The sequence below is a fragment of the Euwallacea similis genome, chromosome 10 (assembly GCF_039881205.1).
Source record: "Euwallacea similis isolate ESF13 chromosome 10, ESF131.1, whole genome shotgun sequence".
Lineage (NCBI taxonomy): Eukaryota > Metazoa > Arthropoda > Insecta > Coleoptera > Curculionidae > Euwallacea > Euwallacea similis.
This window is the reverse complement of record NC_089618.1, coordinates 2,974,446-2,987,664: the sequence shown is the minus strand read 5'-3', so window position 1 is coordinate 2,987,664 and position 13,219 is coordinate 2,974,446. Positions and strand designations below refer to the sequence as shown.

Genomic DNA, 13,219 nt, shown 5'->3' with positions numbered 1-13,219 from the left:
TCTCAGTTGCTGGAATTGTTCATAGATGGATCTATTAAGAATATATATCTGTCCCTAAATTCGTTTAATATTAAAAAGAGATAGAATCTAATTGGCACTGGGAAATAGTTTTACTTCCCCCGCCGCCTAGAAGAAACCAACTAAACCGAACCTAACAAAATTCTACTAATTTGTTAGGTTATGTAATTTTAAAAAATAATAATTTTAAATGATTTTTACTTAAAAATCCAGAAAGACAACTCAGAAATGCAACTTTTACCAAACCCTCTTAAGGCGCTGAAAATTTTGCCACTTTCAAAACTCATATTCCTGCGTCCTTTATCTGGCTGCAATTTCTGGGTAAACATCAACCGAGACACCCCAAAAATGCTTTAAAAATTGTATGTTGCAGCAAGAGGAGCTCTCTGCGAAACTAAAGCATCAAATCGAGGATTTCTGGAAAGATAAAATCACGCAAAAACCCTTTGACAAGGAAGATAATTTGAAGGAAAAGTACTATGTGCTTTCAATGTTTCCTTACCCTTCAGGGCATTTACATATGGGGCATGTGAGAGTTTACACAATCAGCGATACAGTGTCGAGGTACCAGCACATGAATGGCAAGAATGTGAGTGTCCTAACAACCCAAAATACTTTAAATAAACCCCAAATAGGTGATCCATCCCATTGGATGGGATGCGTTTGGTTTGCCTGCAGAAAATGCTGCTATAGACAGGCAATTATCCCCTGAAGAATGGACTCAAAACAACATAAAACATATGAAAAAACAGCTGAAACAATTAGGGTGCAGCTTTGAGTGGAATAGAGAGCTGGCAACTTGTGACCACACTTACTATCACTGGACTCAAGACTTATTCCTCAAACTCTATGATTCTGGACTGACCTATCAAAAGGAGGCTTTAGTGAATTGGGATCCCGTAGACCAGACAGTTTTGGCTGATGAGCAGGTTGATGAGAATGGCTGTTCATGGAGGTCAGTTTAGATGAGAGTGAACTGCAGAGATTTTAGGTTGTTACAGGTCTGGTGCTAAGGCAGAAAAAAAGCTGCTACGGCAGTGGTTTATTCGTACCACGAAATTTGCAAAACAACTATATGATTGCTTAGATGACTCAATTTTGCATGATTGGAGAGACATTATAAAGATGCAAAAACATTGGATTGGGGAGTGTTCAGGGGTTAATTTTGATTTCAAAGTTTTGGGGTAGGTTGTACTTTTAACGGTTATTAATAAAATTGAAAATAATTTTCTTTTAAGAGATTCGTCTGTGTTTGTAACTGTGTGGACTGCAAATCCTGCATATATTGAAGAGGCAAAGTTCCTTTTAGTGACTGAGAATCACATTTTAGCCCGGAAAGAAGGGGTTAATGTCAGTGCATGCACTAGAAAGTTAAAAAACATGATTTTAAACCCTTTCACCAATGAACAAATCCCAGTTTTTGTTACTGATGAGTTTGAATTTTTGCCCCAAACTGATAGCTTTTTAGGTAATACTTGAGTATAGAACTTTAATAATATCAAATTTTTGATCTTTTTATAATTCCTAAAAAGGTATTCCTTCTGCATGTGAGGCTTCAGCTGAATTTGCCCAAAGGCACCAAATTGATTTCACTCCTAACACTCTCAAAGAAGGACAAATTAAGGAAAAATCTGACAGAATATGCGCGCAAGCTTCAAAATTACAAATTGGGGGCTATTGGTCCAGTGCGAAGCTTCGCGATTGGTTAATTTCCCGACAAAGGTACTGGGGCACCCCTATACCTATTATCCATTGTCCCAATTGCGGCACAGTCCCGGTACCGCGAGAGCAATTGCCAGTAAAACTGCCGAAATTGTCACAAATCTCCAGTAAAGGCCGCTCTCCTTTGGAAGAGGTTACAGACTGGGTATTTTCCCTGAAGAATATTTGAAGAACCATCTAAATATTCACCTTTAGGTCAATACAACTTGCCCAAAATGCGGTAATAGTGCCAAAAGGGAAACAGACACTATGGACACATTTGTTGATAGTTCTTGGTACTTTTTGCGCTATTTAGACCCGAATAACAATAAGGAGATGTTTGATAGAGCGCAGGCCTTTAAGATGACCCCCATTGACTTGTACATTGGGGGCAAAGAACACGGTATTTTTTATTTTCTTTATTTTGCATTTATCATGTTAATGGTAATTTGCAGCGGTTTTACACTTATATTACGCCAGATTTGTTAGTCATTTCTTGCATTCCTTGGGGCTCTTGCCTGAAAGAGAGCCGTTTAGACGGCTGTTGGTGCAGGGGATGGTTATGGGGCGCAGCTACAGGATAAAAGGGAGCGGGCAGTATTTAAGGGAGGATGAAGTGGAGATTTTAGGTGACTTCTGTTGTTGGGTGAACAGTAGTTTCTTATTCATGCGGGGCTTTTTAGATTTAAAAAAGGGTAAAGCCGTCTTCAAATCTACTGGCCAACCTGTGGTTATTTCATGGGAGAAAATGAGCAAGTCCAAACACAACGGAGTTGACCCTGAGGATATGTTCAGTGAGTACGGAATAGACACTACTAGACTACTGATTTTGGCCGATGTTTCTCCTACTTCTCATAGAAATTGGAACTCTAATAGTATGTTTTACCAGATTTATTTATTGGCACGAAAACGAGGATTTATTGCAGCCTTCCCGGGCATTGTCAACTGGCAAAAGCGCCTCTGGTTGACAATACAAGATTTCATTAAGCACCGCAATCAGCCCCCTCCCATGATCGCAGAGGACAAATTCAAAGCCCAAGAGGATTTCTTATGGGATTCCCGCAATTATTATATTAAAGGAGCTTCATTTAACTATGTAATTTCGCAGCAAATGAGTGTAGCTGTGTCAAAACAGCAAGGATTAACCAATAGTATCAGGGTCGGTTTGTTCACACAAAGATTCAATGTATTAAATGTAGATTACAGAGGGCTCCGCCTGCAGTAGTTTGCCACAGTCTTCAATTCGAAAGGGCCTTGGCCACTCAATTAATCCTCTTAGCCCCTATGGCTCCCCATTTCGCCTCAGAGCTCTGGAGTGGCTTTGTTTCTACCCCAAATCGACTGAACAGTTCCGGGGAAATCTCTTGGGAAAAAGGGGTTTTGGAGCAAAAATGGCCGGAGACTGATATGGATTATCAACTGGAGCTGGGTTGTCAGGTGAGTTTTTGGCTTTATGTGGCCATATTAGTAGCAGCAGAATTTGCGTTTTAGATTAACGGCTCCGAGAAGAGCACTGTTAAGCTTAGAAGGAAAGACCTGGACGGTTTGAGCCAGGAGAAGGCTGTGGAGTTAGCTTCGAGGCAGCCCGACATTGAGGAGAGACTGAAAAAGAGGAATGTGGTTTCAGTAGTTTTTCAGGCGCATCCAGGGTTTGATAGCGTGGTCAACTTTATTACGGATCACCCTCAGGCTAAGTTGAAAAAGGCAGAGGCCGTGGCTAAGCTATAAGTGTAATGATATAAGTGTAAATAATAAATTGTTCAAAAAGTAAATTATTGTGTATGATTTAAGCAATAGAGGGATTAAACAAAACGTGTGTTACATTCATCCATAGAGTGCCGATAATTTTTGTATTAGACCAATTTGCGGTCAACAGTTAATCAAAACAAAATTGAACAGTGTTTATATTATTTTAACAGCACATTTTCATGCGGAGAGTGTGCCTGGTTGCCTAAATTTAGGGGTTTCTATATGGCGTTCGCTTGCTTTTTGGATCCGAGGTGATGTTGCGGAAAGTTCGTGATGCACAAATGAATGTTCCAAAGAAGATTTTTGGTATAGAGTATGAAGGATTTGGTTCGGGGCAAAGAAAAACCCTCAAAAATAACATAGAAAATTCGAATTAATACATATATTTGTCTCTGCAATGGTTTTTCCTTTCGGCAAAATTGGCAAGACTTTGTCTCTAAAAAACTTAGTTTTTAATCAACGTGAGCATCTTTAACGCACTGCAATCAATGAAATTGCATTACTAAATTAAAGGATCGTGGAAATGTACCGAGTGTATCGATTATTCCTGAAAATCCCTAGTAGGAAAACAGCTGCTTTGCGCTTATTCTTTTTGTTTTCATATATTTCTACACTCGTAAAACAACATTGAACCTTTGCCAATAAAGCAATACTAATGACGACAGCATTTTCGCATGTTTCCAGGCTTTCTTATTTCAGTGTTTAGTGGCGTGAACAAACAACTTAGGTCCCACAAGATACCTGCTTTAAGTGGCGCAATCTCCTTCAGGTAGGGATTTATTCAATCGCTGGTTTATTGTTCGGATTTGTGCCTCTTCAATTAGATGTTATCGCCCATCAGTACTTTGCTATACGTCTTTATCAGCATATAACAGGTAATTGCCTAATCTTAATGACCCTTGATTAGAAGCAATAGCTTCCCGATAATGACTCCGAAGGTGGCGAAACTGCTTGGGTTGCTATACCAGCGGGAATTTTTTATTCTGGGCTCAAGGTTCAACGTTTCTGGTATTTCGCTAATGGAAATTTACATATTACATATTATACGTACAACTCAATATATCATGAAAATTAATTCTTTTTAAATCATTATGCCGTCTGCATTGAGTTTCTACAGGCTGTCTCGTTGCGTTCACAATCAAAGTGGCTGCCTCAGGTAAATTAGCCCCCAAAGAGGGTTTCACAGGCGACCCCTCGGGTGGTACTGCAGCAGCCCGAACCTCGCGAAATGCGGCGATTCATTGAGTTTTCTTTATTAAGCTGAAACAAAGACAGGCTGTATATTAATGATATTTTGTGGCGCTCGTCCTTGAGCTTATAGGTGCTTTATTTCAGGCTACAGTACTACCGGGGTCCATCGATATAGTCAGCTGTTGCTGGTACAACATGTAGGGAGTACTGCTCGGGCAGTACCGAAGACAAAAGACCGACAAAGAAGAGTCGATTAAAGTGGTTTTTACGATACAGTGATTTAGTGGGCTTTAAAGCTAAGTGGCGCTATGGAAGCTGTCAAAGTGGCAGGTGGTTCCAGGCTGCAGTATTTCGCTGCCGCCTCAGGTAAGGGGCAGGAGAGTGAGTCCTTGTGGACGTGCTCGACTGAGATCTTTTCATTTTCGCAATTTGTAGCTTTACGAACGTGGATAAATAAGCAGGGTAATCTTGCGGATGAGTGCGTAGGTATTGTAGAACGAACACGTGTGGAGGTATAAGAAGTGTTGCTTCTTACGTAATTTGCGTGCCTTATCGCTTCACTTTATAGCCGTCGAAATACGAAAAAAAGCGTGCTAAAACGCTGCAATCCAACGTTAATTCTACTAATTTCCCGGGCGTCTGCCCACAGTCAAAATTTCAAAAGCGGTTTTCGCGGACCAAAAGATCCGCGTGGAATAACCCGCATTTCACCCACAATAATTTGGGAACTTCGGCGACAGGAAAAATTACTTAGGGCCCCCCCCGAGCAACCCGAATCCAATGCGGCTTGATAATCGGGACTTTCTGGCACTTTGAAAAATCAATCCTTCGCATCAATCAATCAATCGATTGCGGACACGTCTCGGGTTGATCGAGAGTTCTTGAAGGTCGACCAATTAGCTAATTATGCCTATAATTGATAATTAGTGCAAATTAATTATGCATTAATTAACTAGAAATTTAGTGCGCACAGATTGAATTTCCATGAAAAGCAAATCGCTTAATCGTAACAGTTGAAATAAGTACAGCCGAAACGCGCTTGCGTAGATAAGCAGGGCGATAACGAAACTTTCCGCTATTTGTCCGTAAATTCCTGATTCCGTTACGTCTAAGTCACAAGTGCGCCGAAGGGCTGATTTGCGCACGATCAAAGTAACGATAAACGTAACATGATCTTTGGGGTCCCAATCTCAATCCACTCGTCAAGATTGCACATTCGGAACCTGTCTATCAGGCCGATAGTAAATCTGAGGCTTGTGAGAGCCACAGAAATAATGCCGCTTCTTAGGGACAGAGCAATTTCTCCGCAGGAATTTTTCAGATAACGTTAGCTGAATCGAGTGGGTAACTCGATGGGCGTATTGTCAATTCGAAAAATCACTTTAGGGACCCCCCTGAGCAACTCCCGCTAGGGATAGTTACAGTCACATGTACGCTCTTAAAGATTTGCGGCGTGTGCATGTTACTGTTCATTTTAGAGAACTTTAGATAAAGCGAAATTGATCGTACACGCGTTTATAAAGAAAGCTTGCACAACCCCCTAAGGAGGGCCTTAATGAGCCAGTCAAGCCATGTTTAAAGCATCGAGACGACTACGTGGAGAACTGGGGGGTAACTACGGGGAAATAAAATGAGTTACTTAGAGAACCCCTAGGGGTTATTCGCTAAATTCGGTTCTATGCAACGTCATAATTGACCAAAAAATTCTGACAGTGGCGGTGATAATGCCCCAGTGATTTTGTACGGTTCTCGAGGGCCCGTTCGCTCCGGAGGTCCGCCACTGACTGCAAGATAGGATTATCTGTAATTTGAATACAAACAATTTTTTTCAAGGACTAACAACCAGCCAAAAACCCAAAAATCCTTTAAAAAATCGACAAAGACGGTGATATGTCATTGAACTTCGGAGTTTGTTTGCTGAGCGCCGTAGAAGATTTCTATGGTGCGCAAACAGGGGCGTGCCAGGTACATTTTAACGTAAAATAAAAGAAGCTTAAGTGTATGAAATAATGCTGGAAATTTGCTGGGTCTGAAAGTATTATAAGCTACTGGTTTGTTGTACTTACATTAAACGTTAGAAGGGTTCTCTGTAGTTTGAAAAACATGCATTTGAAGCCATTAAAGCTGAGGCTTACCCAGCAACGACAAAAAAAATTATGATCATACTGAAAGAGGTGAAAAAAGTCAATACCTCTAAGTAAAATTTAATTGGAATTTAGTTTAATTTAATTGGGATTTAATTCAATTTAATCTAGGCGCACTTTAATTTAATTTAATTGCGATTTAATTGGTGGTTGCAGATTTGCTTGCAAATTTCCTGTTTTTTAATTTTACGACGCTCTTCATATTACTGTACCCAGTTCTGCGTAAAAAATAATTTTTCTATTCGGTCCAGGAAAAACTTGTCGTTTACCTCCCAAAATTGTAAAAATCCGCAGTAGCTCTAGGAAGCAAAGTACGTCACTGATTTTTATGTGTGTTGAAAGCTCATCATGTTTAATAAAGTTTTGCATGAAAATCAGTGTTGTACCGAAAGCGGAGAAAAGCGGAACAGGAACAGCTGATCGCCTATCGCTGAAAATGTCTAAATTGTAAGATATGTATTGATCTCCACTTGGAACGCAAAAAAATTGAAAATCCACGTAATAGCGTTTAATTTATCTTCAATCGAGCAAAGACTTCAATTGGAAGAACCTCGATACGCGCTTGCAAATGGTATTTGATAGTACCCGCATATAACACTTATCAAGAACCAGTTTTCTGCCCTCATTCCAAGCAGCAGAATTCCTTTACGTAACTGCAATTTCAGGCAATTTGGCAATCGTCACAGATGGCATGCACTATGGCTGGCCTTCGCCCTCCCTGCCGCAAATCCTCAACAACACCAACTCCTCCCTGTGCATCAGCAGCGATGAGGGCGCACTAATGGCCGTCATGCCACTCCTGGGAGCCGTGGTGGGCGCGCTCACCGCGGCCAACATCGTGGATTACTTAGGGAGAAAAAAGACCATTTTGCTGACCTCCGTGCCGTTCTTCCTTGCCTGGATTATGGTGGCTTTTGCTCAGACTGTGATGTATTTGTATGTTGCCAGGTAAGGCCTCTAACTACGCCTCCACGTTTACCATTAATTTTGCATTAAATTAATTTTACAGGTTTATTGCTGGGGTTGCGGATGGGGTGACTTTCACGGTGGTGCCAATGTACATTGGGGAAATCGCAGATCCCAGAGTGAGAGGACTGCTAGGCTCCAGTTGCTCTGTGAGCTGGATTTTGGGCTTTCTCCTGATAAACCTCATAGGTTCCTACCTCAGTATTAGTACGACTGCCCTACTCTCGTCCTCACTATGCGTGGTTGCAGTTGTCACTTTTATGTGGATGCCTGAAAGCCCTTACTACCTCCTTATGAAGGACAAACCGGATAAGGCTCGCGACTGTTTGAGGAAGTTCCGCAAATGCGACGATGTTGAGGATGATATTAAACGAATGAAACTGTCGATTAAGACCAGCAGCAAAGCTCGGGGGAACTTCTTGGATTTGTTCAGAATTCCCAGTAACCGCAAGGCTGTGATTATTGTAGCTGGGCTTAGAGGTTTTCAGCAGTTTAGCGGGACTACTGCTATAACTTTCTATGCTCAAAAAATCTTTGCCCAAGCTGGCAGTAATGTGTCTTCCAAAGAAGCCTCTATAATTTATTTTGCAGTGATGTTAGTGATGACTATGGTGTCTTCTAGTATAGTAGATAAAGCCGGAAGGAAGCCTTTGCTGCTCATTTCCATGAGCGGCGCTATTGTAGCCTTATTCATCGAAGGGACGTATTTTTACATCGAAAAAAAGATCTCTATAGACACCTCCAATGTCGAATACATCCCTGTTGCCAGTTTAATTCTCTTCGTCATCTTCTTCAGCATTGGAATGCAGAGCATTCCAATTTGCCTTCTTGGCGAGCTGTTCCCTACAAGCGTCAAAGCCTACGCTCTTTGCCTAGCAGATGTTTACTTTAGTTTGGTGGCTACCATATCCTCCAAATTCTTGCAAGTCATGATGGATAACTATGGTATCCACATGGCTTTTTATGGGTTCACCATATGTTCTATTATCGGGCTTCTTTTCATTATTTTCGTGGTGCCTGAGACCAAGGGTAAAAGTCTGGAGGAGATCCAGTTGTTCCTTAGAGGGGAAAGTGGGCAGAGCCACGAGGTCGAGATGGAGACTATTAAAGTGAGTGAAGAGAAGACGGGGATTGATGGTGAAGAGCGTGACGATTTGCTCGTGAAAGCGTGATTTGTGTGATGTTTGCGGTTTTAATCATTTTTTGGTGAAAATACAACGAAGTGCTTAATTTTAAATAAAATAGGAAATTTAAATTAATTGGTGTTGATGAAGGGTGCTCTGTATTTTTAGGAGCAGTGATCTCTCTAAGACTCCTAACAAAAGGTGTCGTATTTTTCCTATAATAAATCTATCGTTTTTGTAGTTTTCTTTCATTAATTATGATGCATAATAAAAAAACGAGTTTTCGAGCATACAGCTGTTGTACTCGATTTGACGCTCTTTTGATTGTACCTTAACGAACTTAGAAACCATGGAAAAATTAGCTGCTCAGCTGAATTCTAACTCCTGACTGAATGAGTACATTCGTTATCGCGTTAAGAAACCGCACGACACGCAACAAAATTTTGAAACGAATCACTCGAGAAGCAAAAAAGTTGCCAATTCTCAAAAATGATAAATTAATATTTTTAATCTACGTACGAATCCCTTAAATGTATCCTTTCTTCAAAACGGCGAACATTGAGTCATTCGGGCGCATTCGCCATCGGCTCAAGATACAACATACCATTTTTAAAATTCTTTCCATGTTAGCGTTCATTCACCATCGCATCAAGAAACTTGCCTTACACAATCCTCTAATTTATGTTTCTCACTACTACCCACCACGCAGCTGATCATATAAATTTAGCTGATAGAAATAGCTGCAATTGCCTAGTCTACGCGCAAATCTGAATTTTTTTCGAAAAAACAATGACGTCTTTCTCTGTACTATTTACCACAAATTCGTCAACAAATCATTTGGCGAAGCCAGATTTTCACGTCACCACTTAGTGAGTCAGCTCTGAGATGCTTGAATTTAACGCTTTTACGTCTCAGCAAGTTGAAGTTTCTAGATGCCTTCAAGTGTCGAGTAAATAAGGCCTGTTTATGAATACAATACGGGTAGGTATTTGCCCGACATTTTTTTAAGATCGACTGATATTTTGTATCGATAAACTCATTTTTTCTCTTGTAACAATAAGTATAGACCGCAGCATTTTCGACTAGGACAAAGTGGGCTATAAATACCTGAACCTGGAAATGGGCCAATGAGTGCTGTTCCAGGTGTATCCTTTTATTTTTGCAACACATGTGTGCGCATCTAATCCAGGAAAAGCAGCTGGGCAAACAATGAAAGGTACTGTGGATCAAGAGACAATCGCCACGGGGGGGTGCAAACAATGACTATACGATTTTTAAATCACAAATTAAACACCTTTCTTGTTGATAAGGAATTTCTGTTTGAGTTTCGCTAAGTCCCAAATACCCTGCTTATAGAGCATGGACAAATGTACATCGCTCACCCTGTATTCGAGCATTAGCACTATTAAACTGCTCAGCTGTAGGTACTAACATGTATTTAAGTAACAGCTGATGCGTATTTATACTCATTTAAGCCAGTGCTCTTTCAGCGGCCTGATCGAAAATGCCGCCAATGTGAACATTTTGCACAATTCGATTCCTTTTAAATATTTCTTTCGTTAAGTTTAATTTTTTCTTGTTTTTGTTAATGCCAAGATGACGATCATAACGGGGTCCACTCAGAAAATCCAGCAGGGCAGTGCCATGATCCAGTTTCTGGCTGCATTCACAGGTACGAAAAAGAGCCTTGAAGTCGACATAACTTCCTTAGATTCCTTCGCCTCTTTGGCATGGACCGAACGCATGTTTTAAGGATGAATAAGTATACACAGATTTATGGCAATAGAAGTATTAACGACCTTTGTACACGCTGAACAATTGATACAATTTAAGTCCAATTGAAATATAATCTGAAACATCTGTTTCGAATTAACCACCGTCGTAGTGGAAACTTTGGTTTCTTATATTCGCAGAATGAGTAAATTTAGATTCGAGCATTTATTTGTGTTTGCTGATTAATTAGGGGTCTGGCTTTCCTTCGTGACATAGCAAATTGCTTTAGGAACTATTCGAAAGCCTGAATTTAATCTCTCATAGTGTTAAAATTACCTAGGGAAAAACTACTTTGTATATAACTAAAATTTAGTACAATGCAAGGCGTTTTATTTGGAACAAATTAATATCTGGACCTGGGTTTCCCCGAGAGAACGACAATCTATATTTCTAAAATTCCATTGATAAAACCTGAAATATCTCAAAAACTAAGAGAGTTAGGCACTTTTAGGAATACCTACATCCAAAATGAGTTGCAGACACTCGATAATACACAGGATGTTCTATTAAATAAAGCGAGGTTTGGGGCTACGAATGAACCAGAATTACAGAAAACGCATTGAAACTCCATTAATAAAACATTGAAAGATTCAGAAATTAATAAAGTTCATTATAAGAGTACCAATTTCAGGTGTAAGAACCCACAGACCCAAACTATAAAACACTTTTTTCCAGGCAATCTGAATGCTATAACCAGCGGGATGCACTACGGCTGGCCTTCACCTTCCCTCCCGAAGCTCCTGCACAACTCCTCCAGCATCCCCGTGACCAACGACGAGGGCTCCTGGATGGCAGTCATGCCCCTTTTGGGGGCCCTCCTGGGCTCGCTCATCGTTGGCACCACAGTGGACATATTCGGCAGGAAAAGAACCATCCTCATCTCCTCAGTTCCCTACTTCGCTGCCTGGATGATGGTAGCTTTCGCCCCCTCAGTCACCATCATTTACATCGCCCGATTCATCGCGGGAGTTGCTGATGGCTGGGTATTCACCGCTCTTCCTATGTACATTGGGGAGATTTCCGACCCCAAAGTACGGGGACTGTTGGGAAGTAGCGTGAGCGTAAACTGGATCTTCGGAATCCTTCTGATCAACATCGTGGGATCGTATTTGAGCATCATGGTCACGGCAATTGTGAGCAGTTCCCTGCCTTTGGTGACCATGGTGAGTTTCGCCTTCATGCCAGAGTCTCCGTATTATTTGCTGATGAGGGGTAATACTGAAGAGGCCAAAAAGAGTTTGCAGCGATTTAGGGGGCTGAATGATGTTGACGGGGAGTTAGGGAGAGTGAGCTTTGCCTTGAAGGCTCAGAATAAGAATGCTGGAAAATTTCTAGATTTGTTCACTGATAAGGTGAGCAGGAAGGCTGTGATAATCATGATGATTTTGAGGGGGGCGCAGCAGCTGAGCGGGACCACTGCAGTGACCTTCTATGCTCAACCTATCTTCATTGAAGCTGGAGACCATATTTCATCCCACGTGGCTACCATCATCTACTTTGCAGTTCAACTTACTCTGTCTTGCTTCAGCTCTAGTATTGTAGATAAAGCTGGAAGGAGACCTTTGCTGATAACCTCAATAACTGGCTCAGCCTTATTTTTATTCCTAGAAGGGACATATTTCTATATAAAATCTTGTACCACTTTAGATACAACATCCTTCAGCATAATCCCAGTAGTAGGGCTTATAGGCTTTGTAGTGGTGTTTTCTTTAGGGATGCAAACCATTCCTATTTTAATGCTCGGAGAGCTCTTCCCTTCCAACGTCAAGGCATTCGCCCTTTGCTTTGCAGATATCTACTTCTCAATTATAGCAACGATAGTGTCCAAATTTTTCCAGATCATGAAAGACTCTTTCGGCATGTACACGCCCTTTTTCGCATTCTCTGTCAGTTGTATCGTAGGATTAGTGTTGATTGTGCTATTTGTTCCCGAGACCAAGGGCAAAACCTTGGAGGACATCCAAATAAGCCTCAAAGGGGAGCCTGAGAGAAGAGGCACAGAGGAAAATGCGTAATAAAAATTTAAGATGTTCTTAATAATATAAGGCTGATTTTTGTACTTTGGTATCAAGTATTAAAGTATTTTTAGCTTTATTATGATATGTATTTTTTGTATGTTTTGCAGTAATATAGTTTTTTTCATTCTGGATGTTTTATTCCCGTAGTAGGCTCAAATCTGGACGTTTTGGCGAAGAAACTTTTCATTGCAGTTTTTCTACGTTCAACAATCTTATTTTTAGCCAGATTTGAAGGTTGCAACGAATTTTATGGTTAATCAATCCCAGAAATGCTTCCAATGTATTTCGAAAATTCCCACGCCAGACGCGTTTTAGGAGGAAAATTCCCGCTCACACGAAAATATCTAGGAATGGCTAAAAATAGCTTTCAAAATATTTTGATTTGTATTTATTTTCATCTCGGTTACTGACGGATCATTGGCTTTTCCAGACATAATTAAGTCTAAGGGCACCTATTTTTTGTCGCTTATAATAATCTAATAATATTCTGATTATTGGCATGAAGTGCGTGTTCTTCTGGACACAATGGCGAAGG

The 13,219-nt window shown here is 40.7% G+C and overlaps 3 protein-coding genes across 6 annotated transcripts; all 3 read left to right on the top strand.

The window, feature by feature from the left end:
- Positions 1-184: 184 nt before the first annotated feature.
- LeuRS-m (Leucyl-tRNA synthetase, mitochondrial) lies at positions 185-3,477 on the top strand. The gene is made up of 12 exons (XM_066394596.1): positions 185-339; positions 392-607; positions 654-973; positions 1,020-1,202; positions 1,257-1,486; positions 1,551-1,885; positions 1,936-2,122; positions 2,175-2,348; positions 2,403-2,594; positions 2,646-2,878; positions 2,926-3,156; positions 3,211-3,477. Exons 1-12 carry the CDS (start codon positions 247-249, stop codon positions 3,445-3,447), a joined length of 2,631 nt encoding a protein of 876 aa, XP_066250693.1. The 5' UTR covers positions 185-246; the 3' UTR covers positions 3,448-3,477.
- A 497-nt stretch (positions 3,478-3,974) lies between these two features.
- On the top strand, positions 3,975-9,145 carry LOC136411843 (facilitated trehalose transporter Tret1-like). 4 transcript variants are annotated; one of them, XM_066394601.1, is made up of 4 exons: positions 3,976-4,237; positions 4,804-5,025; positions 7,469-7,751; positions 7,813-9,145. In XM_066394601.1, exons 2-4 carry the CDS (start codon positions 4,968-4,970, stop codon positions 8,939-8,941), a joined length of 1,470 nt encoding a protein of 489 aa, XP_066250698.1. In that variant the 5' UTR covers positions 3,976-4,237; positions 4,804-4,967; the 3' UTR covers positions 8,942-9,145. The 4 variants fall into 4 exon arrangements, with proteins under 4 accessions (XP_066250700.1, XP_066250698.1, XP_066250697.1 ...); XM_066394600.1 differs by having other exon boundaries at positions 3,976-4,343; XM_066394602.1 differs by lacking the exon at positions 3,976-4,237 and adding an exon at positions 4,431-4,746.
- A 1,197-nt stretch (positions 9,146-10,342) lies between these two features.
- LOC136411481 (facilitated trehalose transporter Tret1-like) lies at positions 10,343-12,810 on the top strand. Its single transcript, XM_066394064.1, has 2 exons — positions 10,343-10,565; positions 11,342-12,810. Exons 1-2 carry the CDS (start codon positions 10,490-10,492, stop codon positions 12,679-12,681), a joined length of 1,416 nt encoding a protein of 471 aa, XP_066250161.1. The 5' UTR covers positions 10,343-10,489; the 3' UTR covers positions 12,682-12,810.
- Positions 12,811-13,219: the final 409 nt, after the last annotated feature.

Bases quoted from the DNA above. Each gene is read 5' to 3' on its own strand.
- LOC136411843 (XM_066394601.1), top strand. From the start codon at position 4,968: ATGGAAGCTGTCAAAGTGGCAGGTGGTTCCAGGCTGCAGTATTTCGCT. The intron at 5,026-7,468 runs GTAAGGGGCAGG...CTGCAATTTCAG, and splicing joins GTATTTCGCTGCCGCCTCAG to GCAATTTGGCAATCGTCACA. The intron at 7,752-7,812 runs GTAAGGCCTCTA...TTAATTTTACAG, and splicing joins ATGTATTTGTATGTTGCCAG to GTTTATTGCTGGGGTTGCGG.
- LOC136411481 (XM_066394064.1), top strand. From the start codon at position 10,490: ATGACGATCATAACGGGGTCCACTCAGAAAATCCAGCAGGGCAGTGCC. The intron at 10,566-11,341 runs GTACGAAAAAGA...ACTTTTTTCCAG, and splicing joins GTTTCTGGCTGCATTCACAG to GCAATCTGAATGCTATAACC.
- LeuRS-m (XM_066394596.1), top strand. From the start codon at position 247: ATGCAACTTTTACCAAACCCTCTTAAGGCGCTGAAAATTTTGCCACTT. The intron at 1,487-1,550 runs GTAATACTTGAG...ATTCCTAAAAAG, and splicing joins CCAAACTGATAGCTTTTTAG to GTATTCCTTCTGCATGTGAG. The intron at 2,349-2,402 runs GTGACTTCTGTT...GGGGCTTTTTAG, and splicing joins GGATGAAGTGGAGATTTTAG to ATTTAAAAAAGGGTAAAGCC.